This window comes from Equus asinus, chromosome 2 (assembly GCF_041296235.1).
Source record: "Equus asinus isolate D_3611 breed Donkey chromosome 2, EquAss-T2T_v2, whole genome shotgun sequence".
NCBI classification, from domain to species: domain Eukaryota; kingdom Metazoa; phylum Chordata; class Mammalia; order Perissodactyla; family Equidae; genus Equus; species Equus asinus.
Window position 1 is genome coordinate 146767889 of NC_091791.1, and position 27913 is coordinate 146795801.

Genomic DNA, 27913 nt, shown 5'->3' on the forward strand with positions numbered 1-27913 from the left:
CAAGGCCAAGTTTCAATGCTTTTGAGGACAAGACAACAGTCTTGCTCGGAGGCAATGTTCCAGGCTACACGCTGAAACCCTTTGTGATGTGGCACAGTGAGAACTCCATAGCCTTCAAGCATATCAGTAAGCACACACTGCCAGTGTACTGCAGGAGCAATGAGAAGTCGTGGATGATCCAGCTTCTCTTCCAAGATACCCTCCTTAATTGTTGTGTTAAGGAAATAGAGAAGTATTGTTTGGAGAATAACATATCTTTCAAGATTTTGCTTATTGTTGATAATGCTCCCAGACATCCTCCTTTTATCAGTGATCTTCCTCCCAATATCAGAGTGGTGTTTCTCCCTCCAAACGCTACCTCTTTGATCCAACCAACAGATCAAGGATTTATAGCAACTTTTAAGGCCCACTATCTGAGAACCTTTTCCCAGGCTATTGCTGCAACTGAGGAAGACACTGATGCAATTCTCGAAGGATTACATCTGTGACTGCATCAAGAACCTTACTTGAGCTTGGGGTGATGGCACCAAGGAGTGTATGAATGGCATCTGGAAGAAGGCATTCAAGAGGTTTGTCCATGACGTCGAAGAATTTGCCAAGAATGAAGAAGTTGCAAAAATCAAGAAGGATGTGGTTGAGGTAGCAAACAACTTTAACCTGGATGTGGATGAGGATGACATTGAGGAACTCCTAGAGGTGGTTTCTGTGGAATTGACAAATAAAGAGTTGATGGGACTGGAACAGGAAGGCATAGCTGAAGAATAGGCAAGAGAAAAGGAAACTGCAGGAGAAGAAAAAGAACCTCCAAGAAAATATTTAATCAAAAGATCTATAGGAGGGGCTGGGCCTGCAGCATAGTGGTTAAGTTTGGCATGCTCCACTTCGGCGGCCCAGATTCAGATCCCAGGTGCAGACCTACACTGCTCATCACCCATGCTGTAGTGGCAACCCACATATAAAAGAGAGGAAGACTAGCAACAGATGTTAGCTCAGGGCTAATCTTCCTTAACCAAAAGGAAAAAAAAAGCCATAGGAAACTATAGAGCCATCAAAACTACTTGGAAAAAATATAAATCACTTGTTTGTATAGAGTATAGGCAATGACATTGAAAAGCAAATACTTTTTGTTGTAATTTTTTTTTTTTTCTTTTTGCTCTTACAGGACACAGAGATAGCATGGATTTACAGAGGTTTAAAGAAACGTCAAACAAAATAAAAGAAATACTCTCGGTAAGTAAATACTTATAAGCACAATTCAATTTTACTTCACTATTTTGGGGTTTAGTTCAAACATAGGATTAAACTTTTTTTTCCCCGTTAAAAATACTGTTTTAGCATGACCATCATCAACATGATCCCAAATGTTGAAAGTATATACAGTTTGAAAAAAAGAAGAAACAATTCAGGAATATGAAAAAATGTACAAATAGCTTGGGTTTTTTTATCAACTAAAATAAAAAACATCACCTGTTTAACATTTTTCTTTTTAAAAATGCTTCTCTCTATACATTTTCCATTGACTAAATACTTTTTGAGCTCAGCTCTTCCCCAGGCCCAAAAGTTTATTAGAACATAACCCTGATTCTTGGGGCCGGCCCCGTGGCCGAGTGGTTAAGTTCACACGCTCCACTTCGGTGGCCCAGGGTTTCTCCAGTTCGGATCCTGGGTGTGGACATGGCACCATTCATCAGGCTACGTTGAGGCAGCGTCCCACATGCCACAACTAGAACGACCCACAGCTAAAATATACAACTATGTGCCAGGGGGCTTTGGGGAGAAAAAGAAAAAATAAAATCTTAAAAAAAAAGAACATAACCTTGGTTCTCAAGGAACCTGTAGTCTAGTGATAAAAAGCAGAATATGCCAGTAACTACAATCTAATGTGCAAGTGTAAGATATTCAATAAGTGTTTGTTAAAATGTGTAGAACAACTAGTGAAAAAAGTATGTTTCCTGGCTGAAAATTAGTTTTCATTTCTTAACTGTTGCTTTCATAAGTTACCCATAACTGTTTAGAGCCTTAAGGGTAATAACATAAGCCACACTAAAATAATTAAAAAGACCTGGAAGTGTTATGCTTCTCCATCCCTTAAAGAATTTAAGTTGTGGAAATGATCAAGTGATAAATAAAGTAAAAACAACATTATTTCTAAAGCTAAAGCTAAGGAAATGATAATGACATAATATCAGAGTTTCTATGAATGATTGTTCCTCATTTGATCCATAGTCAATTGTGTAATTACTGTCAGGACATATTAATTATCACCCTTCATATAAAAGGTAGACTGAAGTGCATTTTGCAGATACAAATACTAACATTTGTATTTTTAATAGCATATATTCTGATTAAAGTATTGTACTAAAATAAGTAACTTAGTTTAATGTCTATTAACCTGATATTTAACTTAGAATTTAATTGGTGATTATATGCAATTGAGATGTAATGATTACATGGGGTTCTTTGTCTTTCTTTATTTGCCTTCAAGTTTGTGTTTCTTACCTCAAATAGGACCAACAGAATGATGCAAGAAATACGATTATGGACTATTCAAAGATGCCTAAATATCAGGTAAAGTTTCTTTAGTATATGTGGGAGTCAGAAAGTCAGCTTAAAATGTACATGTACCTTTAGATGGAAGAAGTAGGTGTTAGTTTAGTGGACTTCTAAGACTAATTTCCATGATGTTTTCTAACCATTTTAATTCTATGGCATACCTCTAAAGATCAGAATTTTCCGTTATGTATATAATGCCTTAAAGAGAAGGACAGAACTGAATAAATGGATTCAGTGCATTAAGGTAGCCTTAGCTGACAGATGATAAAAAGAAAAATAAAGGAAGAAGAATGGAATGAGAAAAAGTAATCAGTAGAAAGAAGAACAGACAGATCTCCAACTGAAGACATCAAAGAAAACGTCATAAGAGGAGCAGCATAAACAATAGTGAGGCATAGACAGAGGATATATAGAACTCAGTGAAGGAAATGTTAGTTTGACTAGTGAATAGGTTTATCATCTGAGGGAGTAGCAGACAGGGCTAGAAAATGATCCATTATTAGGGGAGTTTAGAAGTATATTTCTTGTGTGTGGGATGACTCTTCTCCATACACTTATTCAGGAATGCAGGCTTACATTGTCTCTTCCATCTTATGGCTCTTCTACCCTCCAGGGTCCTGTGATCATTTGCATCCAGCTAACAGAAGGGGAAGGGAAAAGAGAAGTGCAAGAGGTTTTTTATGAGGCAGGCCTAGAAGTGTAGCACACATTAGTTCCTCTGAAATTCAAAGGGAGAGAATTTTGTCACATGCCATTGAAGTTTTTTTTTTTTGGCCAATGCTCCTCTTTTTGCTGAGGAAGACTGGCCCTGAACTAACATCCATGCCCATCTTCCTCTACTTTATATGTGGGACGCCTACCACAGCATGGCTTTTGCCAAGTGATGCCATGTCTGCACCCGGGATCTGAACTGGTGAACCCCGGGCCGCTGAGAAGCGTAACGTGCGAACTTAACTGCTGCGCCACCGGGCCGGCCCCATTGAAGATTTTTGATTATCCTCATCGGACCACTAATCCAGCAACAGCTGCAGGATGAATGAGAGAACTGTAAACACAGGAGATTATTAGGAAGTTTTAATCATAACTCAGAAGAGAGGTGATAAGATCTTGACATAGACACATGGAAATGGAAAGAAGTTTCTAAGCCTAGATAATAGTGACTATTTTAGTACCATGTGTAGAAATAGGCAATTTAATTGGAAAGAATGTGAATTAGTATGGGAGGCATTAGATTATGTTTAAAATAATTAAATGTGAGAGAATAGTAAGCCAGTAAGGTAGGAGTATCTTAATGGTAGTTGCAAATGTAAGACTACAGCTTAAGAGAGAAACCAAGATGAATGATATATTTTGACAGAGGGTATCTTTAAAAGAGAGAAGATAAGGTGAGGAGTAAACCTGAGATTCAGATGTTCCCACTTCTTACGAATTAAGAGGAGAAAAAAAGTACAATGAAGTAACACTCATAGTGGGACAGTTATCATGTTGAAGCAGTCATCACAGAATCAATGCAGGAGAATTTCAAGAAGGGAGAATGTATAGTAATTGCTGATACTTTAGAGAAGTCTAGAAGAATAGGATCTTAGACCACTGAATTAGGTGGCCTACGTGAATACAATTTTAGTGTATTGGAGGATGCAAAATAAAAATTGTGGAGCTTGTAAGAGAATAGAGGAGTTAATATCATTATATTCAGCAATAACAAGATGGTTCAAGAAGTTGAATGAGTAGCAGACTTACTGGAGGCTTTTGTTGCTTTCTTAATTTGCTGAGTAAATAAGAAAGATTTATGAATGTTTTAATATGAGGGAAAGGAGCCAGTAGGGAAACCAAAGTTTTTTTTAAAGTTGTGTCTCTTGTTTTATCTTTTAGTTTCTTACAGGGAAGGAGAACCGATTGGAATTATAATTTAAAAAGCAAGGAGACATAGATGGAGTGAAATCAAGCACTCAAAGATGCTGATCTTAGCGAGAAAAATGTAACTTCTTTTGAGATAGGAGGACTGACAGAGAGGATTGTCATACAGATAGTTGGAGTTGGAAAGAAATGCTAAAAGTCTTGAACTTATCACTTAAGATCTGTGTGTTTTATTGTATATAAACTATACAAAATCTTTTTAAAAAATTAAAGGAGATAAAAGATAATCTGGGAGGAATTTACTTTTCCAGTAACCCTGATGGGAACTGGGGTGGAGTACGTGAGATAGAGAAGGTTTAGAGTAATCATTGTGTGGAGTTGTTAAGAACTCAAGAGAAAACCAAGAATATGATTTCTCAGCCAGGGGGTTGAAAACAGCATGAATTTTTAGTAGTCATATCAGCACTTGGATTTTTGCCAGGAAAACTCTGCAGCCTGGGGGTAGGTATGGGGAAGGTAAATCTTTGGAGTGATTCTGACTAAAGAATTGGCATGACACCACAGTAAAAGGTTAGAACTGCTGACTAGGTGGAACTCTTAGAGTTGTCAAACTTAGCATGTCAGAATCTCAAATTCCCCATCATCTCCCTGCTCAGCAGACATATTTCTCCTTCTCTGTTTCCTACCTCTGTTAATAACATCAGCATTCTAGTTTACCAGGGCAAAACTACATTCTTACTTTTCCCTTCCAACCAACAGCCAATCTAACTGGTTTTGCCTCCTAAATATTTTTTTAGTATGTCTGCTTCTCTCAGTCCTTAGTAACAATTACCCTGGCTTAGGCTGTCATTCTCTAACTTTTTTTGTTGTTCAACTTTTAAAATGTCTTTAACAAGGTGTTACGACAGTTGAAAGAATTGTATCACCACATTGGTGGCATCATTTTGCTGTTGTGAAGCACTTGAAATACATAGGAAATTGTTTAGGATGAAAGGGTGAGCCATCAGAGTTTCTCCACAGATTTCACATTTTAACAATGAACCCATTAAATGAACTTAAAGCAGGAGTACAGAGTTTTACAAATAACTTGAAGCCCACTTGTTAATTCCATACTAGAATTTCTGTTATAGAACCATTGTTCTGTGAAAGTGATTGTCATTGTATCAAAGGGTATGTCTCAAGGAAGGTTCTTAAATAAAGCAAACAAGAAGTAGCTAGAACTGGTTCCAAAAGAAACAACTAAAATCAGAAAGGAAATTACTGTTGCTTTGTGACTACAGGAAAAAGGTTAGCACTCTTTAGCTTGGCTGTATAAATCAGCTGTAATGCAAAGAGTGTGGAGCATCTAAGGTAGAAAGGCTTAATTTTCTTGAGATAGTTGAGTTTATTTAATGAAAGTATAGTTTATTGTGATAGTAACATTTTTTAACTCATTGGTTCTGAGAGGTGATAGAGGTTTGGAAATATTTTAACGTTGCATAGAAGTGTGACCTATTTATAGTTGAAGAGAGGAAATGACATGAAGGTGTCAGATCTTCCTCATATTAGTTTAATACAATTCATTAGTTGATCTGGAAAAATGAATAGGTAAAAGGAAGAAAGTGAGAGAGAGTTATTAGCTACTAAAATATTGTACAGGTAGAGTAGTGGAAGCATGAATATTTAGTAAAACATTTTGAAGACCCTTCTATAAATAAGAATTTAACAAGAAGAGTTGGGTTAGAAATTGATGAGAGAGGGAATGCTTTGTCAGTAAATAGAAATTGGACAATTGGGTAGAAATTTGGAAAAGTCTGTGTTCTCATATTGCTTCATAAGCTCAGGTGAATTCCAGATTTCAAAGTAAAAGTTCAAATCATAAAAAAACTTAGTAAAATAGAAATATTAAGTCAGTAAAGTCAGGAGGGCTTCCTAAACATACAAAGAGTAGAAAATATTAAGGGAAGGATGCAAAGAGATTTAAATAACTGAAAATGTAGAGCATAGGGGCCAGCCCCGTGGCCAAATGGTTGGGTTCATGTGCTCTGCTTCGGCAGTCCAGGGTTTCACCAGTTTGGATCCTGGTCATGGACGTGGCACCGGTCATCTGGCCATATGGAGGCGGTGTCCCACATGCCACAACTAGAAGGACCCACAACTAAAAATACACAACTATGTACCAAGGGGGCATTGGGGAGAAAAACAAAAAATAAAATCCTTAAAAAAAAATGTAAAGCATAGATAAGTCAAAACAAATTTGAAAAAAATTGAAATTTGACAAACAATAATCATAAAGATCTTTGTTATATAAACAGCTCATATATATCATTAAGAAGGCTACCAAAACCCCCCAAAAGAAATCATTCCTCCCGTCCTTCACCCTCCAAATCGTCAATGTTAGTGTAAAATAGTAGCTTTTTCTTTTTTAGGAGAATTGATAAATATTTTATTATTTTCCCTACGTTTTCCCTTTTTTCCCCCCCAAATTTTTATGACTTGTGTTACTATGAAAAGGGAGTCCTTTGGATGGATTTATGAATTATAAGCAAGTAGGATATTTTGATGTAGTTTTAGGGATTGACATTAGAGAAAATAACTGTAATCATAGTATACCTTTTGGTGTCCAGGTAGAATAAAGTGTATGGAGCTGTATAGATCCAGAGGCTCTCATACTGCTTAGAACAGTGATTTGAAATTCATTAAATTGTTTTAAAATTCTGTCTGTGTACAATATGCAGAATGATATTCCTGCTGAAAACACTTTGAAACACGTGAAGTCCCGTGCTGGATTTACTGAGTATCACAAAACTTCTATTCCTCTTCATTCAGAACAAGGTAAGTGTTTTGACTACCTGAATTATATTAGCAAACATACTTGTTTAAGCTTTAAGTGTGTTTTATGTATATCACACCAGAGCAATGAATGTTTCAATGGTCAGAAAATGAAGATTCTGGTTCATCATTGTTGCAGTAACCTTGAATAAAAGGCAATCCTAATATTCTAATATTTTTTTACAAATTGTTTAATCCTTAAAGATGAAATATAAAGACTTGCTTTTTACAAATCTGCTGATTTTAACTTTTACAAATGAATCTGTTGTTTTAACCTGTATAGTCATTTAGTCAACATATTTTTCTAATTTAAATTTAAAAATAGCTAATACATTTATTTGGTTCAAAATTAAAATACACACACACAAGCACTTTGAAAATCTGTCTCCCTCTCACTCCAGCCCTACGCCTAACACTATTTTCGTTTATCCTCTAGTTTCATACTTGTATAATCATATATGACATTATAGTCTTTTCTCTCTCTATCTTTTACAGGAAAGGTGGCATAGCATACATGTTGTACACCTTTCATTTTTCACTGAAAAATTTAATGGCCTGGGGATGTTTCTACATCATGGTTTTTTATGAGTCAAAGTTAGATATGCACACAAAGTTATGATTATTCAACTTTCAATTATGTTCATATGACCTTTGTAAAGTTCCTTAAGAAGAAGTACACTACCTTGTGCCCCTCACCGTCATTTCCTCTTTCAGTCTCTTGATATACAGCAGTGTCAAGTTGGGTTTCTTCCGGGAGTGCAGGTTGTTTTAACATTCAAAAATGTAATTAATCATGATAGTAACAGATTGAAGGAGAAAAATCATATGATCGTCTCAATAGCTGCAAAAAAGGCATTTGATGAAATTCAACATCCATTCATGTGTAAAACTTTTAGAAAACTAAGAATAGAATGGAATTTCCTTAATCTTGAATAAAAGGTATCTACAAAAAGTTATCACAAATATTATACTTTATAATGAAATACTGAAAGCCCAAGATGGGGAACAAGACAAAGATTCTGGCTATTGCCATTTCTCTTTAACATCCTAGCCAGAGAAGGGAAGAAACGTAAATGGTAGAAGGATTAGGAGAGAAGAAATAAAACTCAGTATTTTCAGGTAACATGGATGTTATTTCTAAAGTTAGCATGCTTTGCATCCTCATATTTCAGTTGTAGACAATATCCATTGATCTCCCACTAAAGAAGGCAAAGATTGAACTCTTCTCCCCCCCCCCCCCCCGTTTTCTGTTCCCAAAACACACACACATGCTCCCACATGCCTTTACCCTTTTCCACCAATATAGTTAGATCATAATTTTGGCTAAATCAGCTCTAGATTCTCTGCCATTTGACTACATTTCTTCAAGATACTCAGAAATATAGTGTATTCTTTCAGTTTCATCATCTTGAAAAAGTTTTGCCTAGAGTCTTTCATATACTTCAATCTGGTCTTTTTGCTCTCTATGCTTGGGGTACGACTTTTGGTCTAAGATTTCCATTCACCATTCATCTGAGGTTTTCCTTTATTGTATCATTAAGTTGTAAATTCTGTCAAAGTTAATTTACTATTTGACACCCTGCCTTTTTTTAAGTAGGCTTAATTCTAAAGTTTGTTTAGGATAAACAAGATACTACAAAGGTGGCATCTTAAATCAGAGGGGAAAGATGAACTATTCTATTTTTTTCCATTACTGTCAAATGATGTATGTAGAAAATTATTAATTTCAACGTTTTTATAGCAAGAGATTGAAATCAGATGTATGTATAAAATCATTTTCAACATTTTGTTATAGCAAGAGTTGGAATCAGACCAAATGTCCATCAGTAGGAGTTTAGTTAAATAAATTATTCTATATCCATAGTATGAAGTTCAGTGTAGCATCAAAATAGAATAGAGAAATCAGGGACCAGCCCTGTGGCCGAGTGGTTAAGTTCCTGTACTCCACTTCGGCGGCCCAGGGTTTCGCCAGTTTGGATCCTGGGTGTCGACGTGCCACTGCTCATCGGGCCACACTGAGGCGGTGTCCCACATGCCACAACTAGAAGGACCCACAACTAAAAAATATACAACTATGTACTGAGGGGATTTGGGGAGAAAAAAAGCAGGGAAAAAAAAAAGATTGGCAATAGTTGTCAGCTTAGGTGCCAATCTTAAAAAAAAAAAAGAATAGAGAAATCCTCTGAGTACTAATAAAGATCTCCAAGCTTAAAGTTAAAAAACCAGCAACAAGGGGCTGGCCCCGTGGCCAAGTGATTAAGTTCGCGCACTCCGCTGCAGGCGGCCCAGTGTTTCGTTGGTTCGAATCCTGGGCATGGACCTGGCACTGCTCATTAAACCACGCTGAGGCAGCGTCCCACATGCCACAAGTAGAAGGACCCACAACGAAGAATATACAACTGTGTACTGGGGGGCTTTGGGGAGAAAAAGGAAAAAAATAAAATCTTAAAAAAAAAACAAAAAAAAACAGGCAACAAAAAGCCCCAAGATATATAAAAGGAGGGGAGTACTTACAGACACACACACACACACACACACACACACACAATATCCCTGGAAGGGTACACAAGAAATTAGGAAACAGGGAAGAGTAAGACTTTTTCCTTTATACTCTTTTGTTTCTTACTGCGTTTTCACAAAAATAAATTGACTAATTGAGATGTCCTGCCAAGGTACTCCTGGGCCTCATATTACGCTTGTGTTCAGCAGTGTTAGGGAGAGGTTAAGGTAATCTTATGAAAGTTATACTATGCCTAGAAACACTTTGTGTTTGGTTAGCTCGTACTTTTTAAAATTTTAGTTGTGTAATTTTTCATTTTCTTTTAATTTTCTTTAAGTGGAAAGTAGCAGTAGAAGGCCATCTGCAGAGGAAACTCATGAAGTAGATTCCAAAGCAGCTTTACTACCGGTTTGTACATTTCAATTAAACAAATGCATGTTTTTAAGTACGTATTTATTAGAGAAGAGCTAAAACATGATCATGTTTTATTTGAGATTTTATCTAGCTTTCAAAAAAATTTTTACCCCGGAAAACTGACATCAGGACATGAGTAGCAGTTATAGAAAAGAGTTTCTTCCTATAGTGGTTAGTCAGAAATTTTTAAAGAAAAATTTATGCAAAAGAAAGGCAGGAATATCTGTTTAAATTGAAACTAATTATATGAAGTCATTCTCAGTCATTTGAGATAATATTTGATTTTACAGAGACTCTTTAAAAGCAGACTCTAGCGACCAAGGCGAATAGCTTGGGAGAAAGCAGAAAAATTGCTCCTTTACAGTCAAAGTATGGGAGGGAGTGCTCATAATTATCCTGGATTGTCAAGAACATATTAACTCACATTCTGCTGTAAGAAGATAGATTGTATTATTAAAAAAACTATTTCCATGGGTAAAAGGGGTTAGTGCACACAGAGTTTCACAGTAACAATTCCTCCTTTCTGGAAGGACCTATCCTGAAATTGATCTGCCCAGTTTTGCCAGAAATAAAGTTCCGTTGAATATGATCTCACAGTGTCAAACTATAAAACTTATGGGAGTCAAATTACAGAAGGAGTATGAGACTGCTAATAATTTAAGAGATTAGAATTATTGGTTACAGATTATAAAATAAGAGATTAGAATTATTGGTTACAGATTATAAAATAAGTATGATTCAAGTTATTAAAGCTATGAAAGAGAGTATTACAAATATGAAGAAAAGAAAAGAAACTACTCAGAAAGACTGGAAAATTTGAAAATAATCAGAAATAAAAAATAACTCAGGGTTAAAATAACAGATTAGGCAAGATGAACGGAGTTACTAAATTGGACCAGAATGTAACAGAATTATAATTAGATGGAAAATGTATTAAAGGTAAAGAGACATGGAAAATAACCCTAAATTGGCGTTGAGAGAGTAGACAGAATTTGAAGAGATAATACATGGCTTAGAATTTTCCAAATTGATGAAACATATGGAGATTCAAATTCAGAAAGTCTCAAACTGGGAAAGTAAAAATAAATCCATACCTAGACATAACATTATAAAACTACAGAATAAAATCCATAGGTACATATGCATACAGAAAAAGGCTTCACTGAAATATGCCTAAATGTTATTAGTAATTTCTTTGTTTCCAGTTTGCATGATTTTAATTTTTCTCTTTATACTTTGATACGTTTTTGTTTTGGCAATGGGCACGTATTTTTAGAGTCATAGAAACAAATGTAGGGGCTGGCCCGATGGCACAGCGGTTAAGTGTGCACGTTCCGCGTCCCGCATATAAACTGGAGGAAGATGGGCACCGATGTTAGCTCAGGGCCAGTCTTCCTGAGCAAAAAGAGGAGAATTGGCAGCAGTTAGCTCAGGGCTAATCTTCCTCAAAAAAAAAAAAGAAAGAAACAAATGTATATTTTAAGAAAACAAAATTGTCATCAGAGACAAAGAACTGAGTAGACTATAACTGTGTTAAAGGAAATAACACTCATGAAATTCTTTATTCCACTTTGTGGAATGGCCTTATGGTAGTTTTATCCATTTGTTGTCTTACTAATTCAATTGTATGAAAAAATGACTTCATATTAATTTTTCAGCCCTTTATTCTTAAAACATACTATAGGAAACAAACTAGGGTTAAACAGTTATGCTTCATCTAGAGATTTTTTTCTTTAACTTTTTGTTTTTGATTTTGACTATAAAGGATTGGTTACAAGATAGACCATCAAAGAGAGAAATGTAAGTAAGCTTTTTCTCGTTATTAGCCTGAAAAGTATCATAGTTATTGAATGTTGCTTTTTTTTCCTGCTATTTGCATCATTTCTTTAACTCTTTTATCTATGGATGATGATTATTTTAGCATCTCCTATGTTTACATAGAAGAGATTAGGGGAATGCATTTATTAGGTTTATGTACAGATTTAAATTTTTAATTTTGTATAGTTATACTATAATTATAGTCATACTATAGTTACAACTGTACTAAAATCTTCCTTATAATGATGCAGTTATGATTTTATTAGTCCTGTTTCCAACTTGCTTTTCAATAGATTTATTCAGAGACCTACTTTGACACTTTAGTTTTGTATTTGCTTAACTTCTCTGCCCATGATTCTAATCAAAAAACCTTGCATCTCCTTTTGGAAAACACTTGGATAATTAGAGCAGTAATATACAGTATACATTAGAAAGCCCGCATACAGAGAGACCCACTAGAAAGCTGATGTGGTAATCCAGAACCAAAAGTAGAAACTAAAGGCAATCTGACAGGTAATCATCCCCAGAGAGTAAAAATTTTAAATACAGATTAAACTTAAAGATAAGAATCAAAGATAATCTCTGTATTTCCAGCCTGAGAATTAGTATTTTAGGATTCCAAAGGACATTTACGAAAAATATCATCTTGTTTTGACACGCATTTGGTACTGGAAGCATGATAGAGTTACTCTCTGATGTGGACTACTTGAGAAGGGAAGCCACTTTGAGGGAAATTATTATACTTTCTACAGTGTTTCCCCCGTTTCCTTCTGTGCATCAGGAGTAGATGTGAATATATAGACAAGAAAATAAACCAGGTGCCACATGGAATCGCAGTTCAAATTCTTTGGGTATCCTGGTCCTAGTTGGCATTTGGACCTACCTATAGTCAGATCTCTTCAGAGAATAATGTCTCGTATAACCAAAACTGTAGGATATAAAGACAGAATAGGTCCTTGAAGTTAATGTTAATTCAGCTAACAAGAGAACATTGTCTTACAGAATACTTACCCATAGAAAAAGCCAGAAAGGTGGATTTGGTCAGCACTCTTTGGGTGCTGAGAAAAGAGTTGTTTTTCAGCAGCAGACAAAAGGAGGATGCTAGGGTCAAAATACTTCGTATAAAAAATGTTAATATTATTAAGATGAAAATCAGTAGACACATCAGGATCAGATTAAATGTAAGAGCTAGAAGGAGACTGCACAGGTTCTCCATTCCAGAATGCCTCTTTGGACCTAGTCCTTTTAGTGCTAAGAAAGGCCACAGAGCTGGATAATGGGAGAGCTAAGCCTCTAGCCCATTTTTTTCTTGATTCCCATGCCACTCTCCTGTCTACTATACCTGTCTCTCTAATTTGCACTGGAATCTGTGGAATTAATAAAACCTCCATTTGGTACCAATATTTGTTGTTATAAATAAATATATTCAACAATGGAAAAAAATTTTTTCAACATTAGAAATTGAGTTTTGCAAAATGACATCTCTTTGCTGTTCTCTTAGTTCTTTGCCCATCTATTCTATTGAAGTATTTTTAGAATCCTGCAAAGTTATTTTAAGATGTTGTTATAGTGCTGGAATGAATCCCCACAATAGAGAAGTCATGGAATATTTTGCTCTCTTAATACCAAACCTTCAGTTTGGCACCAAACTATGAATAATGTTTATGTAGGCATAAATTCGAGGTACGCGTTTTTAATAAAGTGTATGCATATGGATATATACATACCCATGTATGAATTTGGCCATTGGCCTAAGGGAAATGGCAAATGTTTAAACAAAAGTGAATCTGAGGGCTGGCCGTTGGTACAGTGATTAAGTTCACACATTCCGTTTTGGTGGCCCAGGGTTCGCTGGCTCAGATCCTGGGTGTGGACATGGCACTGCTTGGCAAGTCATGCTGTGGCAGGCATCCCACATATAAGTAGAGGAAGATGGGCATGGATGTTAGCTCACGACCAGTCTTCCTCAGCCAAAAGAGGAGGATTGGCGGCAGGTGCTAGCTCAGGGCTAATCTTCCTCAAAAAAAAAGTGAATCTGAGTCTCAGAATTCCTTTAGTAATGTTCTATTAAATAATCAAATAACTTCATAAAATAAAAATTATGTGGTAGCCAAAACGAAAATTGTGGCACAACTTTTATAACATAGTTTTTGATGTTTCTTTAGGCCATCTGAAGAAGGAACATTAAATGGTGAGTCCATGTTGTAGATTTAGTGTGAAGAAATGAGGAACCGTATATGACCTATTATAGCAAATACCACATTATCCTGGGTTAGAAATTTCAGACTTCATGTTTGAAAAAGCCAAGGTAGTAAGTTGTTGTTCCTTCACCTAGTTTCTCTTCGATATGTATGTTTCACAAACACATGAACTCACCATATGAATGATAATCTATTTACTGTCTTCCACCCCGCTTCATCTCTGTTCCCCAGCCTGCTCCTTCCCTTATATTCCCTGTTTTCATGAACAGTGCTCTCAGTCAGCTAGGTGAAACCTGAGAGGGAGTTACTCTTCATCCCCTTGCCCTTGCATTCACAAAGTCCTGTTGTATTTACCTCTTAAATATCTCTAGAATCCATCCTCCACTGTACATCTTGCTGGTGCTTTCAGTTCAGACCTTCATCATTTTTAAAATTTTTTATTGAAGTGTGATATGCATACAGAAAAGTGCAGATAAGCCTCCGTGTCAGTGAATTCTAAGTGAACATTCCTGTGTAATCAGCACCCTGATCACAAAATACAGTTTGCCAATATCCCAGTTCCTTGTGTCCTCTTCTTGTTATACTTCCTGCCCCTAAATAACATAGTAGATTAGTTTTATGTGTGTGTGTGTGTGTGTGTGTGGAATATATAAATGGAATCATACAATGTGTACTCTTTGTGTCTGGCATCCTGTTAATATGTGTGCATGAGATTCATCAGTATTGCTTTCTATAGTGATAGTTTGTGCATTCTCGCTACTGTACAGTATTTCCTTGTGTGAAAATATTGAATTTATTTATCCATTCTAGTTGATGGGCATTTCGGTAGCTTCCAGTGTATGGCTATTATGAATAGTGCTGCTATGAGCATTCTTGTTCTTGTCTTTTGGTAAACATAGGTATTTGTTTTCTGTTGGGTGTATACCTAGGAGTGGAATTGCTAGGTGGTAGGGTACGCATATGTTCACATTTAGTAGTTACTGCCAAATAGATTTTGAAGTGGTTGTACCAATTTGGGCTCCCAGTTTATCTTCTGTTCTGCCACCAGAATGATTCTCCTAAAAGATCTGATCTCGTCACTCTTCTGCTTTACGTTTTTCCCATTGTCATTGGATAAAATTCAGTATCCTTTCTTAGCATGGCATACTTGGCTCTTAACTGTTTGGTATTTCCTGTTTCTGTAGCTTTACCTCCTAAAGGCATGCCTATACTCTTCCTCATTAATTTGCAATCTTGGTTGCATATCTGAATACTTCTAGAGAATCACTTATATGATGACACATACCTACACAATTATAATTTTTTTGGAGTGAGATCTGGGTAGGTGTATGTTGAAAAAAACCTCACAGGAGATTCTGATCTATATATAAAATAGTATTGAAAACCACTCTTCTATTCATACTAAACAATTTGCAGTTTCTCAAGAATCACATGCACTTTAGCAATTCCATGCCTTTGCAAATGTTGCTCTAACCACACCACTACCTTCCAAACTACCCTCGTTTCCCCCCGGCTTTTCCTCTGAGTAGCTCTTCAACCAGGGGGCATTTGGTACCCCTCCTCTCATCTAGTCTGTGTGTGTGTGTGTGTACATACGTATATATACACACACTTATATATATTTTATACTTATCACACAGTATTAAAACTGTTGACTAACTTCCTTTTCCTGCAAAACAATGTTCTTTTTCATTTATGTTCTAGAAACTTAACACATAGCAGATTCAATTTATACTCCATCTTTCTCACTACAGTTAACAAGTAAAATCCTCAAATACATTTAGAGATGGAGGAGGGGCTTTTTTGGTGTCACATTCCAGAAGTTCATCTTCTCATGGTCAACCCATTAAAATGGTTACGTGGCTACGGGCCCCAGCCCCCATAGGTCTAAAACTAAAAGATACATATATATTTTTTTGAGTGGGAGTTACAGGAAGAATGCAGTTTATGACAGGAGTGTGAAGCATCAGTGTTTCTGCCCTTCTGGGTGTCTGAGTGCAGTTACCACTAATCTGGCGTAATGAAATAGGATAGTATAGCACACAATGGACATATCTTATTCCTTGTTTTTTCTGTTTTTGTGAAGAGAGCTTTACATGAAGGAAACTTAGGATGATTATATGAGCATGTATGAGCAAAAATTTATGCTGCATTAGTACTTTTAAAAGGGTCTCATTTGTTTATTTGCCATTTTAGGTCTTGCTTCTCCATTTAAGCCAGTTATGGATACAAATTACTATTACTCAGGTCAGTAGTATTAAAAAACAAATTTAGTAATATTTCAGCTTTTAGAGATTTCATTATTTCTCTCTCATTTTTATGCAGCTGTGGAAAGAAATAATTTGATGAGATTATCCCAGAGCATTCCATTTACACCTGTGCCTCCAAGAGGTAAATCTGAAAAGTAAAGAAATGAAAGAGAAAATCAACCCTTTATTAATATGTGGTTTTAGCTATAATATAGAACATGGATGGTGACAGAAAGGAGGAGGATCACATGAAGTGTCCATTTCATATAAATTTTAATTATCCTGACTACTACAGTAATCACTTATGTTTAAATAGAAGAAGGAAGCATCAGGAGTATTGAATTTCTCTATTTCTGGCATATTCAGAAGCAGTAGTGTGTTTGAATCAGAAAAGCTCTTGATCCGTTGTCTAGTAATGAAAGCATAGATAAAGTGACTTCACGGGGTTTGTGCAACAGATACTTCTAAGCTCTTGTCTAAAAGTGTAATTTAGAAGTCCAATTGCTTTCTAAAAGTTTTTTTTAAAATGTTCACACTTTCATAGAACTTTATCATTGTTAATACACATGAATTTAGAGATATTAGTAGATTCTTGATTTCTAAGCATTTGTTGCCCTTAAACTTTTTTTATAAAACTATAACTTGGTCCATCTTATCTTTTATTCCTTACTTAATCCTAACCAAAGATATCTGATTTTTAGTTTTATTCTGCCATGTCATTTTTAAAGAGTCATAATTTGACTTTAAAATGTGTCCATTCCTGTTGCAGGTGAGCCTGTCACAGTGTATCGCTTGGAGGAGAGTTCACCCAACATACTGAATAACAGCATGTCTTCTTGGTCACAGCTAGGCCTCTGTGCCAAAATAGAGTTTTTAAGTAAAGAGGAGATGGGAGGAGGTTTACGGAGAGCTGTCAAGGTACAATGTACCTGGTCAGAACATGATATCCTCAAATCAGGGCATCTTTATATTATCAAATCTTTCCTTCCTGAAGTGGTTAACACATGGTCAAGTATTTATAAAGAAGATACGGTTCTGCATCTCTGTCTCAGAGTAAGTGCTAGTGAATGCATAACAGTTGAATGTTCTTTGAGTCTCATGTTTTCACTTTGAAAGTAGGATAAACCAAATAAAATCTTAGTTTCAATGTTGAACAAGGGTTTGGTTTTTTCTGTTCTGTAGGAAATTCAACAACAAAGAGCAGCACAAAAGCTCACATTTGCCTTCAACCAAATGAAACCCAAATCCATACCGTATTCTCCAAGGTAAATCTTTAGATTTTTCTGGGATCTTTTAGTGTTATGTGGATAGCATTCTCTTTTCACCTTCATTATTGATGCTAAATATTTATTTATCCATTTTAAAGATCAATTAGAATTTTATTAACAAAACTACTAGTAATGTCTATAACTTTTTCATAAGGTTCCTTGAAGTTTTCCTGCTGTATTGCCATTCAGCAGGACAGTGGTTTGCTGTGGAAGAATGTATGACTGGAGAATTTAGAAAATACAACAATAATAATGGTGATGAAATTATTCCAACTAATACACTGGAAGAGATCATGCTAGCCTTTAGCCACTGGACTTACGAATATACAAGAGGGGAGTTACTGGTCCTTGATTTACAAGGTAAATTTATTAAAATATTGCTGAAGTGAAATTGTACAGTACGTTCTTACCCATTCATGTGTTATGAATGATATACAGAAATCTGCTAATTTATAGATAGGTAAAATCTTAGAGCAGTAGAAGGTATTAAAAAAATAGGTTGATAACAGCTTTGGCATGTAGCCATCAGGGCCCCAAATCGTGGGATCTGGCTATCTTAATTGTTGTTCAGGTAATACAGATGTTTTAATAAGCAAAAACATGAAATTTCTTATGCTACTTTTAGATGTGTAGCCTTAGTCGTTTAAAAGTATGAAAGACCATTTGTTTTGCCGTGAACTAAACTACCTAAATATTTAGTGGATTGAAACAGCCATTTTACATGCTTACAGTTCTCTGGTTCAGGAATTTGGGCGGGACATAGTAGGTAGAGATGGCTCGTCTCTGCTGTCTCTTCAGAGGATTCAAATGACTGGAGATGAGCTTGGACAGGTTGACTGGAGTTAAATGTCTCATGTCTGTTCATTGACAGCTAAATTCCTCAGTTTTCCACCAAAGATCTCTCTACATAGCTAGCTAACTTGGGCTTTCTCATAGCATGGTAGTTTCAGGTAGTTAGACTTCTTACACGGCAGCTGGCTTCCTCCAGCGAGAAAGCCGTAACTCTTAGGGTTAGGCCCAGAACTGGCCCAGATCCCTTCCGCCACATTACTGGTTAAGGCAAGTAACAAAAACTCAGACTCAAGAGGTGGGGAATAGATTCCAGCACTTGGTCGGTGGAGCAGTGTGTATACAAGGAGGGAAAAACTGATCATAGCCATCTTTGTAGACATACTCTGTTGTAGCTGTAAAAGAAAGAAAAAGAAATTGTGGCTGAGAGAGGGCAGATTTCCTTAGGGTAATGTCTGTGCAGTTTCGCAGCAGGGTCAAAGGAAAATACAATTGAGCAAATTGCCAGCACTGTCTGGATGATACTTTCACATTATAGCTTCCATAATTTTTTTCCCTAAAGAGCAGCCTTAATTTCAAATGTCAGCACAGACTAGATTTCAAAATCACTAAGAATAACTGTTTAGAATGTTCATCAGTTAATGACTTCTTTCATTATGTAGATACTCACAAACATAAAAGATTTGTTGAAAAGCAAACAGTTGGTATTGATTTAGCTCAAGAAAGAAAATCTGTGTAAAAATAACTCAGTAGTTCATTTTACATAAATAAGTGTTTTATATATAGTGAAAATTCTTATGTATGTTGTTAGACAGGCCCATCCAATTAAGTAAAAAGGGTCTTAGTTAAAATATATTCTTAAATAAGTATCATTTAATTATCTCCAAACATGCATAGGAAGTGAGGCCAAACAGATTTTATAGTTAAAAAGATGGCAGTTATTTTCAATAACAAAGTAATTCTGATGTTCTGTACATAATTAATAAGTTCATGGAGGCATTTTTTCAGATATTATTTGGGTGATTTATGATAAAATGATTATTTTAGATGACTGGTACAAACAAGTGAGACAGTATGGAAATATATAAAGAACAAAGTGTTTTCATCTTTACTGTTTCCCTCTGTGAAGACAAATACATAAAAGGAGGCCCTTTTTTTCTTATTTTTAATCATTTTGTGTTGTGGTGGTTTTCCTCCTACTGGGATCATGCTGTGTGTGTGTGTGTGTGTGTGTGTGTTCCACTTGAGGTTTTTTCCACCTAACAGTATATCATGGGCATCTTCTGGGTTGTTAATGATAAATTTGGGTTATTCCTTTTAATAGCTGCATGATAGTCCGTAGTATGGAGGTATACCATGATTTACATCCTCTATTGAGAGACATTCATCCTATTTTTAGTTTTTTTGCTACTATAAACAGTGATGCAACAAACATACTCACATATTGCTCCTTTTATTTCCATAAAGTATATTCCAAAGTTAGCTTAGTAAGAAGAGATGAGTGCAATTTTAAATAGCTACTGCCAGGTTACTTTTCCAGAAAGTTGCAGGAATTCATACTTAGCACTGTGTGTGAGTGCCTATTGCTCCACAATCTCTCCAGTACTGAATATTCTTCATATTTGCCAGTTTGATGTATCATATCATTTTTTAATTCTGGTTTTTCCTATTATGAAATTGTAATGTTTTATTAGATTTTGTTCCAATGGGTTAAATATTTATGATTATTCAAATGGCAGTAGGTGTTCTTTCTTTGTTTGTATGAATGAGTAGATAGAGAGAGACTGAAAAGATTTAACCACACATATAACATCTCGGGGGGGGGGCTGGAGGTGAAGGAAGACGTTCATGATCTTATTCTTCGTGTAATCTGCATCTTTTGCAAGAAGATGTATTTATGTGTTACTGTGTGGATTTTTTTGTTTTTGTTTTTTGGAGAGGAAGATTGGCCCTGAGCTAACATCTGTTGCCAATCTTCCTCTTATTGCTTGAGGAAGATTGGTCCTGAGCTGACATCTGTGCCAGTCCTCCTCTATTCTGTATGTGGGTCACCACCATGTCATGGCTTGATGAGTGGTGTTGGGCCACCAATGTGGAGCACATGGAACCCAAGTACCATGCTGCTGGGCCAGCCCCTAGTGTGTGATTTTTTTAAATCCACAGCACTTTTTAAATGGCCTATAGATTGTCTTCATGTGAAACAAGGGCAGATTGTGTAGACCTTTGCATAAGGAGATAGTTGTTTACGACCTTGGCCCTATTGCATCAGGAGCCCACATGCCTACCTACTGACTCTGACGTTAACTCTCATTCACATTGCAGGAGCTCTTTTTTCCCAGTGCAGTGTTGAGGTCATAAGTCAAGTTATGAAATATCAAGAGAGAAAAACTACTTTATTGAATAATGTAACATTGTGGAATGGTTGATGATGTTATAAAATCTCTCATGACTTTATTTTGCAAATATCAATGTTTATATCAATTATATAATACAAATTGTCTTTTTTATATATACATGTAAAGGTGTGGGTGAAAATTTGACTGATCCATCTGTGATAAAAGCAGAAGAAAAGAGGTAGTAAGTTTTAATAATTCCGTTGACATATTTTCATAATTCAAATTCTACATTTCTATTTGTGTAAACTTTTTTTTTTTTAACTACCAATTCCACAGATCCTGTGATATGGTTTTTGGCCCAGCAAATCTAGGAGAAGATGCAATAAAAAACTTCAGAGCAAAGCATCACTGTAATTCTTGTTGTAGAAAGCTTAAACTTCCAGGTAAACATTTTCTTAATCAGTATAATGTATAAATTGTTAGCAAAGTTGGTTACTACAATACTTTATAACGCCAGAGACAGAAATCCACATTGTTGGTTATAAATGGGTCACTGCTTTCTTTCATTACTTATAAAAACACAAACTTCATTTATTTAGTACATATTTATTATGTGTCTGCTGGATGCCAGGAATTGTGCTGGATGTTGACAATATAATAGTGAAGCAAACATGGTCCCTGCCCCAATGAAGTTTAGGCAAATCATGAATACTGACAAGGTTAGCAGGGAGTTATAGGACTGTCATAAATACCAAGCAGAAAACGAGAACAGGTAAGCAGCCATTTAACACAAGCTTAGAGGGCAAGGAATGCTGCCTGGGGAACTGATGGATTTGCCTCTAACTGAAGGATGAATAGGCTTTCAAGCTAGCCTGGCAGACAGTTGGGGAAAGAGTATTCCACTAAGCAGGAACAGGAACTGCGCATATATTCCCCCGTGAGAGTAACTTTCATCTTTCTATTTGAAGGACTGCAACTTACTGGCGAATTCTAACACAAACCAGTGGTTCGCACTCTTTGGAGTGCATCAGAATCCCCTGTGGAACTTTTTAAAAATTACAGATGCCTGGGACTCACCCTCGAGCTGTATTTCTTAAAGTCGCTTTCATTATGACCAATAATGTAGTTGTTAAGAGCTTGAAATTGGGAGCCACACTGCAGGGTTCCAGAGAATAACTATACCACAGAGCCGCTTTTTTTTTTTCTTGTGAAGAAGATTCTTCCTGAGCTAACATCTGTGCCACTCTTCCTCTACTTTGTACATGGGTTGCTGCCACAGCATGGCTGATGAGTGGTGTAGGTCTGCACCTGGGATCTGAACCTGCAAACCTGGGTTACTGAAGTGGAACACGCTGAACTTAACCACTACGCCACGAGGCCAGCCCCGAGGAAAGCTTTTTGATAGTGTTGTTCAGGCTTTTTATATCCTTGCTGATTTTCTGTCTGCTTGTTCTGTTGATTACTTAGAAAGAAGGTCTCTAAGTATAATTGTGGATTTGTCTGTTTTGCCTTTCAGTTCTGTCAGTTTTTCCTTTATGTATTAGGTACATACACATTTAGTTGTTATGTCTTCTAGGTGAATTGATTCTTTTTATCATTATATAATGTCATGGTAATTTTCCTTGTTCTGAAGTCTCCTTTGTCTGATATTAACATAGCTACACCAGCTATCTTTTGGTTAGTGGTTTCATCAGGTATCTTTTCCTAATTTTTTTACCTATGTATATTAATTATATTTAAAGTGAATTTCTTGTAGACAGCATATAGTTGGGCCCCAGGCTTAATTTGTTTTGTAAAATCTAACATTTCCATCTTTTAATTGGTGTTTTAGACCCTTTACATTTAATGTAATTATTGATATGGTTACATTTAGATCTGCTGGGTGTTGTTATCTGATTGATGTGTGTGGTTTCTTGGAGGCTTTTCCCACCCCTTTCTGCTTCAGTACTTTATTTGATTTTTATGTTTAGTTTGTAGTGGTGGTTCTTAGGTTTCCTTATCTAAGAATGTGTGTGTTTTGCCTTCATTCCTAAAGGATGTTTTCACTAGATCTGTAATTTTAGGTTGACACTTCTTCCTTTCAGCACTTAAAAAATGTTCTGCTGTCTTCTTGCCTCTGTTATTTGTGATGAAAACTCCACGGTCATTTGAATTGTTCTTCCCCTATCTGTGATATATGGTTAAATCTCGCTTCTTCCAATATTTGTTCTTTATCTTTGGTTTTCAGCAGTTTGATTCTGATGTGTCTACTTGTAGCTGTCTCTGAGTTTATCCTGTTTCAGGTGTACTTAACTTCTTGAAGTTGCAAATTTATGACTTTTATCCAGTGTGGGGAGTTTTTAGCTGTTAGTTCTTCAAATATTTGTTCTGCATCAAATCTCTTTTCATCTCTTTCTGGGGATCCCACAATAAGAAGATCAGACCTTTTGATGTTGTGCCCCAGGAATTGGAGGCTCTAATTATTTCCTTAAAAATTATTTTTTCTCTGCTGTTCAGAGTGGATAATTTCTATTGGTTTATCAATTTCACTCATAACTCATTCTTTGTTTCTTCTGCTCTTAAGCTCATGCACTAGATTTTTTTATTTCACTTATATTTTTCAGTCCTGGAATTTCCTTTTGGTTCTTTTTATACTGTTATTTCTCTGTGGAAAACTTTTTTCATTCATTTCAAGTCTGTTTGCCCTACATCATGGAGTATGGTTATAATAGCTGGTTTAAAGTTTTTGATCCTTCTACCATCTGGGTAATCTTGGGATTGGCATCTCTTGATTGTCTTTTTCTCTGAGAATTTTTGGAATTTTCCTAGTTCTTTGTATCTCCAGTAAGTTTAGAATGTGTCCTGGAGTTTTTTGAATGTTAACGCTGTGAGATTCTGGGTCTTGTTAAAAATCCTCTAGGGGGTGTTGATTTTTGTTGTTTGTGTTAGTAGGCAACCAGTTGACTTAAGTTCAGTTCACAAGTCCCAGTCTGCCTTCTGTGTCTGTGATTCCAATGTCAGTTTAGTTTTTAAAGCCTTTTTAGTGTCACTCAGGTCTGTCTCACATGTGTGTCAAACAGGGGCAAGTCTGGGACTTGAGTGGAGGTCTGCACCATAGTTTAGTGCTGAGAGCCTGTGCTATGATATCTTTCCACGTAAGTGCCACTTAAGGGTGAGCCTGGGATTTCATACACAAATTTAGTGTGTCCCTCTCTCCATTTTCCTCCTCTCCATGATTTCTTCCATACTTTGTGACTTCCCAAGGGCCTCCTTTTTTTTTTAGCCTCCCTGCTCTGTCACACACTTCCTGCAACTGGGTCTATTTCTGGTGCTAAGTGGCGAGAAAAAAATACTCTTTGGATCATAGTGGTACCTATTCTCAGTTCTTCTGGTCAGAGAGAAGGGTTTCTCTTGGAATTGTAGGTGCTTGCCCAGCTTCCTCCACCACAGGAGCACCTCTTCTTGACTAGGGCTTGTCTTAGGTAAGGGCCAGAGGAGCAAAAAAAGAAAAATGAAAATCAGGGTATTCCAGTCAACATTCTCTATCCCACAGGGTCCTCCTTCCTGATCCTCTAGCCAGAAAGTCTTGGAGCTTTTTCTGTCTGTGCTCACTGTACATTTCTGAGATCAAGCCATCTTCAAGTCTAAGCCTAGAAATAGGAGAGGAAAAAAAACCCAGGAGACACACCACCATATAAGTCGTTCTTCAAGCTCTAATTTCCTTCCCCGGTACCTCTCCTGTCACTTTTCAGAAGCTCAGATAGTTGCTGTATGTATTGTGTGAAAAGTTTTTACTTGTAATCAGTAGGAGAGAGAGAGTAGAAAATGCTTTAGTCCGTTTTAGCCAGAACTAGAGGACACAATGGTGAATTTAACAAGCGGCCCTGATACAATTTTTGGGTACAATTCAATTTTTAATAGCAAATCTGTTTTTGAATTATTATTATAATCAGGATTTCACAGCTTGGAATTAAAAGCAATCTAATCCGAATGCATCATTTTATAGAACATATAATTAAGAGTTCAGATGATTTGCCCACGGTTACACCATTAGTTAACAACATTTTCAGGACTTGAATTATAATTGTTTCTCTCCATGGTTTTTTTGTGTACAGTACAGCTACAGATTAGTTTGCTTTCTCTAAGGCCATACTGGCATAGTCTTAAATTCAAAATTTATCAAAAATTATTCATGCAGTAGCAAATATGTATTTGGATCATTGAATGAAGGCTTTTACTCAAAATTAACAGTTCATATTCTGAGTGTCAGTTCTGTTTTATATGGAGATAAAAGTATAAGGGTATATGCATGACTATAGTTAGTTTAAAATATAAATCTAATGTTACTGCATTAAGTTTTCCAATTCTGCAACTATTGATTTCATCCTATCTCATATATATAAATACAATATACGTACTGATAGTACCAGATTTAACTGAAGACTTAATTTCTTTTCTGAGCTCCTGTTTCTATATTCAGTTTCCTACGTTTCTACTTGGATACCCGAAAGTATCTTTATAATATGTCCATTCCCTAACTCTTAACTTTCATTTCCCACCCCCACCCACAAAACTGCTTCCCCATCTCATTTATGGTTACCCAGTTGCTCAGGCTCAAAACCTAAAAGCTAGCTGATTCCTTTTTTCTCTTACCTTTCATAGCAAATCTGTCAAATTCTATCTACTCTAATTCCAAAATCCCTCTAGAATTCATCGAGTTCTCGTCATCTTCATTGCCACCATTTTGTTTCCTGGATTCCTGCCAATTACCCCCTAACAAGACATCAGATGATAATCAGCATAGTCATTTAAAACAAATCTGATTATGTTCCTCCCTTAAGACTGCTTAATACCTTCCAGTGGGTTTTCATTGTGATCTGTACCCCTTACCATAGTTTGCATCCCATAAATCAGGGGTCAGCAAATTTTTCTGTAAAAAGCAAGGTAGTAAATATTTTAGGCTTTGTGAGCCACATGGCCTGCGTCACAGCTACCCAGCTCTACCATTGTAGTGCAGAAAGAGCTCTAGACAATCTGTAAACAAATGAGCATTGCTGCGTTTCAGTAAAACTGTTTACAAAACAAGCAGCAGGCCAGATTGTGCCACAGGCTGTAGTTTCACAACCCTTGACCGGTAACTGCTGCTAGACCTCAGTTCTACTACTCTTCCCCTCGTTTACTATGTGCCAGCCACCTATGCCTCTTCCTGCCGTTCTTAGAACACGCCCAAGCCATTTCCGCCTTAGAGTCTGCAGGTAACCTCTTTTCTAGAACACTCCTCCTAGAGCTTTGATAGGTCACATCTCAGTGTTCAGGTCTTCACTCAAATGTTAACTCCTGTGGCTTTTCTGTCAGCGCTGTCTAAAAGCATCAACCTTATACCATGTCCTCATCACACTGTTTTCTTTGAAGCACTTGTTACTACTTAGAATTCTGTCATTTTTCTATTTGTTTTTCTTTACGCACAAGAATATAAGCTCCATGAGAGCAGGGACCTTATCTACCTGTTCATTGCTACGTTTCCACACTTAGATGAGTTATTGACTCATGGTCAGCAGGTAATGATTATTTGTTGGGTGAATGAGTTATTTCATTTCTATGTGTATAAATTTTGTGACCTTGAATTTGTTACAACCTGGTAGAAAATAGATCTGGCACGTTTAGAGGAAAATTCACTTAGAAAATGTTCCTAATTTTCCATTTCTAGGCAATACTGACCTTTTTCTTCTTTTTTTGTTGGGGTGATATATAGATCTGAAGAGGAATGACTATACACCTGATAAAATTCTGTTTCCTCAGGATGAGCCTTCAGATTTGACTCTTCAGCCTGGAAATTCCACCAAAGAATCAGATTCAACTAATTCTATTCGTCTAATGTTATAATATAACTGAATCATTGGTTTTGCTTATGCCTCGCAAACATCTTACTGTGTCATTTTTCCTGCAGGAGGAGATTGTTTGGTAATATAGAAAAGTATGTGCAAATTGAGTATGCTGACTCTGGCACAGTTAAAAGGTCAATGTTCTTTGAACCTGATTAAACTAGTCAGTCAGGAACTCCCTGTAGGATACAGCTGACAGCTGTTAAATTTTAAAGGTAAAGGGAAATTAGTATTTATAACTTTTTAAAGAGCTCTTTTTAGCGGAGGATTTCATTTGACTTTGTTCTGGTGAGGGTGATACCCTCTCATGTGGTGCAATACCATTAACCAAAGTTAGGTGTCTGTGCAGATTGTATTGGCAGCTGGTTTACTGCCTTTGAGCTAGCAGAATGAGGAAGTCACCCAGCCTTTGGTTAAGTGGCAGTCAGATGTCTTCCTCAGTGTGTTTTAGTGTGCTCAGTGGTGATGTCACTCATTCCCAGCTAGATGCTTGTTGGCCATGGGAAAGGAGATGGCTTGTTATAATTCTAGATCCACAGGAGTATGAGAAGCCCAAGCTGAAAACTATTTTCTAAGAGAGACTTTATGAATCAGGGTTAGGCTCCATATTTAAAGAAAGAGCTGATTTTTTGTTAAATAGAGCCCAAATTGTGCGAACGTATTAGGATCTTTTTTAAAACATTGTTTTATCACGTCATTGCTAAGTAGAAGAAAGCCATGGTAGACTGGTATAACTAAACATATCAAAGGAGAAACTTAACTCACTGTTGCAGAGAAGTGAGAAAAGTTAAAGTGCTTTTTTCCCCGCCTCTGTCTGTAGTGACACCCTGGAATTTACAGACTTCTCCAAAGATTTTATTGACCAGTATATCAAATCCGAATGTAAACATGAACTCTTTCATATATTTAAAATTGTGTAGGAACATTGTTTATGGTACTTATTTAAGAAATTGAGTTGGGTCATCATTATGTGATGTCGGGAGAGATTACAGTGCAACTTTACGCCAATAAAATGTAATTTAACTGCCCCAGATGTTGTGGAATACTTAACAAGAAAAGCTTTTCAGCTGACTAAAGTTTTATGCTTTGATTTTTTTTTTCTTTCTTTTTTTTTCTTTTTGTTTGTTTCTTAGGTACTAATTTTAATTTTTATTTGGGAGGGAGCAGTGTAACTCTTATGTGTATTCAGTAGTGTATCTCATAGATACAGACAAGGCAAAAAGAGATAAGCTGTTTAAATAGTGTTTAATATTGAT

The 27913-nt window shown here is 36.3% G+C and overlaps 1 protein-coding gene across 1 annotated transcript in view; it reads left to right on the forward strand.

The window, feature by feature from the left end:
* The window catches only part of TRPM7 (transient receptor potential cation channel subfamily M member 7), a 108971-nt gene extending 82287 nt beyond the window's left edge, over positions 1 to 26684 (forward strand). The window contains exons 27-40 of the mRNA XM_014852440.3: positions 1163 to 1230; positions 2509 to 2568; positions 7128 to 7224; positions 10059 to 10129; positions 11901 to 11935; positions 14119 to 14144; positions 16351 to 16401; positions 16480 to 16545; positions 17173 to 17456; positions 17586 to 17668; positions 17826 to 18031; positions 20983 to 21034; positions 21133 to 21239; positions 26528 to 26684. Coding sequence (XP_014707926.1) covers positions 1163 to 1230; positions 2509 to 2568; positions 7128 to 7224; positions 10059 to 10129; positions 11901 to 11935; positions 14119 to 14144; positions 16351 to 16401; positions 16480 to 16545; positions 17173 to 17456; positions 17586 to 17668; positions 17826 to 18031; positions 20983 to 21034; positions 21133 to 21239; positions 26528 to 26658 — 1337 coding nt within the window. The 3' untranslated portion in view covers positions 26659 to 26684. The remainder of the gene's footprint in view (positions 1 to 1162; positions 1231 to 2508; positions 2569 to 7127; positions 7225 to 10058; positions 10130 to 11900; positions 11936 to 14118; positions 14145 to 16350; positions 16402 to 16479; positions 16546 to 17172; positions 17457 to 17585; positions 17669 to 17825; positions 18032 to 20982; positions 21035 to 21132; positions 21240 to 26527) is intronic.
* The last annotated feature ends 1229 nt before the right edge of the window (positions 26685 to 27913 follow it).